Source organism: Sebastes umbrosus, chromosome 17 (assembly GCF_015220745.1).
Source record: "Sebastes umbrosus isolate fSebUmb1 chromosome 17, fSebUmb1.pri, whole genome shotgun sequence".
Classification (NCBI taxonomy): Eukaryota; Metazoa; Chordata; class Actinopteri; order Perciformes; family Sebastidae; genus Sebastes; species Sebastes umbrosus.
In genome coordinates this window covers 8,665,586-8,671,585 of record NC_051285.1, presented here as the reverse complement: position 1 = coordinate 8,671,585, position 6,000 = coordinate 8,665,586, and the positions used below count along the sequence as shown (strand labels likewise).

The window sequence follows — 6,000 nt, the reverse complement described above, 5'->3', positions numbered from 1 at the left end:
GGACACGTGTGTACGGTGTATAGGAACAGAGAAGATGAGGTTTAGGTGCTTTTTAACTCTTTTATTTAAGGTTTAAGAAACAGAGCAACATTAAATACACCAGTGAGGGACAACCAAAATGTCAACTCATCACCACGACGTGTATAAACATGCAGGAGCAGTAGAAAACCGTGTGTTTGGGACAGATATTTAATGAGGTAACTGAGGTGATTTGTGGACACGTTCAGAGGGCGTCATCAAGGGGCTCCGCGCTGCGTTCAGGTCTATCGGAAAAATGTAATTCATCGCAGAAATACATCCTGGCAACTAGTTGTAGATCAACTCTGTCACGTCTTTAATGTGTGATTTGAGTGGATTACAGCTTTTCTTTTGTCTTTGTTTCAATGGTGATTCTTTTCTATCACTGTAACCCATGACCCATTAGTTACACATTAATTGTTGGTTTTCTAAAACCTGTTTGTTACATTTAAAGTTACATCAGTCCCAGTGGTTTAAGAATTCAGATCCTTTACTTAAATAAAGGTTGTAAAACCACATTGTAAAAGTACCTCATTAAAAGTAAAAGTCCTGAATTAAAAATATACTTTAAGTATCAAATGTTAAGTTACTCAGAGTTGACACTGAGAATAGTTTATTGTTATATAACTTAATCATTGGGTTATTATTGCTGATGCATTGACAAGCAACATTTTAATGTTGAAGCTGGAGGTTGTTTTATTTATTTAACAGTTGTGTAATTTCAGAACAATACATCATATATTTTCTTATTTAAAAAACTATCTTAATCTAAGTTATGTTGTAACTAAAGCTGTTAAATAAATGTAGTATATATATAATAATAATGCAATTTGGCGATATTGTAATCACATTTTAAGACAAATTCGATACCCATCTTGTCAAATATATTATGAGGGAAAAGATAAAAGTGCCACTTTGTGACAGATATGTGCAATAACATATGATGCTCACTCTGTGCAATAATTATATGAGGCTATGCAATAATTATATAATTATCTGATGGACACTTTGTGCAATAATCTGGCAAAACTATCATCTCATTAATATACATATTGTATATTTATATTGTATTATCTTTTATATTTTTTATATTTATATTGCACTATCTTTTTTTATTGTATTATCTTTTCATTAGCACCTATGGGATTGTCACAATCTAATTTCGTTGTACTACACAATGACAATAAAGGGCTTGAATCTTGAACCTTGACTTGGGAGGGAGGTTTTTATTACATTATACATTATATTATATATGTATATATATATATATATATATGTATATATATACATATATATATATATATATGCTTCCTCGTCGTAAAAACCTAATTTCCCAAGTCACAAAGTGGCACTTTTTGTCTTTTCCCCCTCATAATATATTTGACAAGATAGATGGTATCAAATTTGTCTTAAAATGTGATAACAATATCACCAAATTGCATTATATATATATATATATATATATATATATATATATGTGGGAGGAAAAGACAAAAATGCCACTTTGTTTTGTGGACCTGGGGAATGAGGTTTTTACGACGAGAAAGCACAGCACTAGAAAGCAGCATTTCGACGTTGACCGTAAAGCGCGCTCCCGCCGGCGTCTTTTACGTGGCTACTCCTCCTCCTCCCTATACGTGCTCGTACCCCTGCGTCGCGTGGTGTGGATCATCCATATTGCTGCTAGTGGTGGTGGAGATAAGGGTTGTAATCCTTTAACGACACGTTTTCTTTATATTTTTACACATGTTTTAAACCGTCTCGGACTCGCTGAAGATCTTTAGCAGACAGAGGAGCGGCAGAGGAGCGGAATAACTTCACATTTCCTTTGATATATTGAAGGCGAAACCAGGGCCAGGAGGGTAATCCTGAGGGGGGAAGAAAGACGGCGGTGTGGAGAAATGGCCACTCAGGTGGAGGCTCTGCTGCCTGGCAACCCGCTGCAGAAGGCGGAGGAGCAGCACGGTAAAGTGATCCGCGGTGAGCCGGTGGAGGAGGAGGGCGACGGCGGGGCCAAGCAGCGGCAGACGGAGATGGGTGTAGCCGAGGAAGGGAGCAGCAGCTCAGGCAGCAGCCCCACCACCACCGGGCAGGGTGGAGGAGGAGTGACCGAGGAGCAGACCTCCAAAGCGGCTACAGAAGCAGCAGCAGCCGAGGAGGAGAGCAAAGAAGGAGGTTGTCATGACAGCGAGGACGGTGTTAAAGGCAGAAAGGAGTTTACTGAAGCTCCACCGCCCAAGGTGAACCCGTGGACTAGGAAGATGAATAATGCGGTGGTGACCGTGGTCAGCGTGAATGGACAAGCATCACACCACGGTGCGTAAAGCCTCTCCCTATATACATGTTGGTTATTATGCTGGCTGTCAGTGTCTGTGCGTGCACACAAGAAGTTGTGACAGATAGTGTTTTATTGAAACTACTAAAAAAAAAAAGAGCAAAAGAGAGTTGCATAAACAAGTCTGTGGTTGCTTCCCCTGCAAAAGCTTTGGATATATTTGGAGTTTAAAGCCCCCTCCTCCTCCTCCCTAGTGGAAAGGCTATTCCTGGACCTATTGGTGGCTTTTAAGGGATCACACCCTTTAAAAAAAACTTAAAATGCACCATTTATAACATGCAAACTCACTTGCAAACTTTTATTTAAAATTAAATTATGTTGTTTAAGCTTCTCTTTAATCATATTAAGGCTATTCCTGGCTTTTAAGGGATCACACCCTTTAAAAAAAACTTAAAATGCACCATTTATAATATGCAAACTCACTTGCAAACTTTTATTTAAAATTAAATTATGTTGTTTAAGCTTCTCTTCAATCATATTATGGCTATTCCTGGCTTTTAAGGGATCACACCCTTTAAAAAAAACTTAAAATGCACCATTTATAATATGCAAACTCACTTGCAAACTTTTATTTAAAATTAAATTATGTTGTTTAAGCTTCTCTTCAGTCATATTAAGGCTATTCCTGGCTTTTAAGGGATCACACCCTTTAAAAAAAACTTAAAATGCACCATTTATAATATGCAAACTCACTTGCAAACTTTTATTTAAAATTAAATGATGTTGTTTAAGCTTCTCTTTAATCATATTATGGCTATTCCTGGCTTTTAAGGGATCACACCCTTTAAAAAAAACTTAAAATGCACCATTTATAATATGCAAACTCACTTGCAAACTTTTATTTAAAATTAAATGATGTTGTTTAAGCTTCTCTTTAATCATATTATGGCTATTCCTGGCTTTTAAGGGATCACACCCTTTAAAAAAAACTTAAAATGCACCATTTCTAATATGCAAACTCACTTGCAAACTTTTATTTAAAATTAAATTATGTTGTTTAAGCTTCTCTTCAATCATATTATGGCTATTCCTGGCTTTTAAGGGATCACACCCTTTTAAAAAAAAACTTAAAATGCACCATTTATAACATGCAAACTCACTTGCAAACTTTTATTTAAAATTAAATTATGTTGTTTAAGCTTCTCTTCAAGCATATTAAGGCTATTCCTGGCTTTTAAGGGATCACACCCTTTAAAAAAAACTTAAAATGCACCATTTATAATATGCAAACTCACTTGCAAACTTTTATTTAAAATTAAATTATGTTGTTTAAGCTTCTCTTCAATCATATTAAGGCTATTCCTGGCTTTTAAGGGATCACACCCTTTAAAAAAAACTTAAAATGCACCATTTATAATATGCAAACTCACTTGCAAACTTTTATTTTAAATTAAATTATGTTGTTTAAGCTTCTCTTCAATCATATTATGGCTATTCCTGGCTTTTAAGGGATCACACCCTTTAAAAAAAAGTTTTCATTTATAATATTTACTTGCAACATGCCAGGATAATGTTGCACCCCTTTTAAGTAAGCTTTTAATATTTAAGTAAGCTTTTAATATTTACTTGCCACATGCCAGGATAATGTTGCACCCCTTTAATCACATGTAAACTTTTATTTAAAATGAAATTATGTTGTCTTCCCCTCCTCTTAGTGGAAGGCTATTCCTGGACCCATGGGTGGCTTTTAAGGGATCACATCCTCTAAAATAAAAAAAAAGTTAAAATGCACCATTTATAATATGCAAACTCACTTGCACACATCACATGCAAACTTTTATTTAAAATTAAATTAATCAGATGAAGGCTATTCCTGGACCCATGGGTGGCTTTTAAGGGACCTTAAAAAAAAGTTAAAATGCACCATTTATAATATGCTAACTCACTTGCTACATGCCATGATAATGTTGCACCTCTTTAATCAAGTCAAGTCAAATTTATTTCTATAGCACATTTAAAACAACATGAGCTGACCAACGTGCTTTACAGACATAGGCAGAATAAAAACAGGTCAACAGAGCAGACAACAAAATCTCACACATCCACAGACAGAGACCAAGGTAAAGTCCATGAGTAAAAGACTGTTATAATGAGCATTATAAAAGGCCAATTAGTAATCACAATTCAGGTACATTCAAAAGCCACTTTTATTTCAAATGAAATGATGTTGTTTAAGCTTCCCTTTAATCATATCAATGTTATTCCTGGACCCATGGGTGGCTTTTTAAGGGATCAAACCCTTTTAAAAAAAAAAAGTTTTCATTTATAATATTTACTTGCCACATGCCAGGATAATGTTGCACCCCTTTAATCACATGCAAACTTTTATTTAAAATGACATTATGTTGTCTTCCCCTCCTCCTAGTGGAAGGCTATTCCTGGACCCATGGGTGGCTTTTAAGGGATCACACCCTTTTAAAGGAAAAAAAAGTTAAAATGCACCATTTATAATGTGCAAATTCACTTAACACATGCCAGGATAATGTGGCACCCCTTTAATCACATGCAAACTTGTATTTAAAATGACATTATTGTGTCTGTGCTTCTCTTTTAATCATATTTTGAGAAGTTTAAGGTGTAATTCTACATGTTGTGTCATCACATCAGACAAAACTGTATGCAAGTATTGGTGCATTTTGTGTTTTTGGGAGGGAGATCATGTTAAATTTCAGCTTGACTTTCAACTACTTTCAGCTCAGATGTGCTCATGTTTAGCCACCAGCTTCACCTCTGTGTGTGTCTCATCTGCTGCAACCCTTTAGCTGACACACTCCCTCCTCTGTGTCTGCCAAATATTTAAACTTCACTACTTGTCTACGCGTTTGTTTAGAGGCAGGATGTCGACACACATTAATAATAAGGCATCCGCCCTTCCATGTCTCGCATTGCATCAATTAGAAAGAAAAGCCTTTAGCTTAGCAAGCTAACAATAGCAACACACTTCGGCCTAGTGCGACAGTCAAAGCCCTTCCTCTCTCTGGATGTTTCCTTATCCTTAGCTACTGTGCATTTCCCAGACATCTTGTGTAAAACATGCCAGCTATTTAAGCTCTTCTAAAGCACGATTTTCGTTAGCGACATGTAACATCTGCTCGTTTAATCGCTTAAAAGAAGGAGCAGGCTTGTTGTGAGACGTCACGTGTTCACTCCACGTGTTCACCAGGAGAAAGGCATGGCTGCTAGCTAGCTAGCTGTGCTACTTGTAAGGAGCTGTAGCCGTGCTAAACGTGGAGACAACACGTCGTGTGTGAGGCAGTCTGGCTGTTTTGTGGTGTTTAACCCGGTTGTCATGTCGTGTATTTAGTTGTCAGTGCAAAACCTGGCTCCTGCCTGCTTGTCTTGTCCTCCCATGCTAGCTATTAGCTGTTAGCATGGGAGCTATCTTGCAGGCTTGGTGTGTGAACATGGCTTCTGCAGAGATAGGTAGATAGATACTGTATGGGAAACTGGATAGATACTGTATAGATAGATACTGTATAGATAGATAGATACTGTATAGATAGATACTGGATTGATAGATAGATACTGTATAGATGGATACTGGATTGATAGATAGATACTGTATAGATAGATACTGGATTGATAGATAGATACTGTATAGATAGATACTGTATAGATGGATACTGGATTGATAGATAGATACTGTA

The 6,000-nt window shown here is 36.6% G+C and overlaps 1 protein-coding gene across 3 annotated transcripts in view; it reads left to right on the top strand.

Moving 5' to 3' along the window:
• The first annotated feature begins 1,661 nt into the window (after positions 1-1,661).
• larp1 (La ribonucleoprotein 1, translational regulator) overlaps positions 1,662-6,000 on the top strand; it is a 54,011-nt gene continuing 49,672 nt past the window's right edge. For all 3 annotated transcript variants that reach the window (XM_037747931.1, XM_037747930.1, XM_037747929.1), the window contains exon 1: positions 1,662-2,334. In XM_037747931.1, coding sequence (XP_037603859.1) covers positions 1,920-2,334 — 415 coding nt within the window. In that variant the 5' untranslated portion in view covers positions 1,662-1,919. The remainder of the gene's footprint in view (positions 2,335-6,000) is intronic.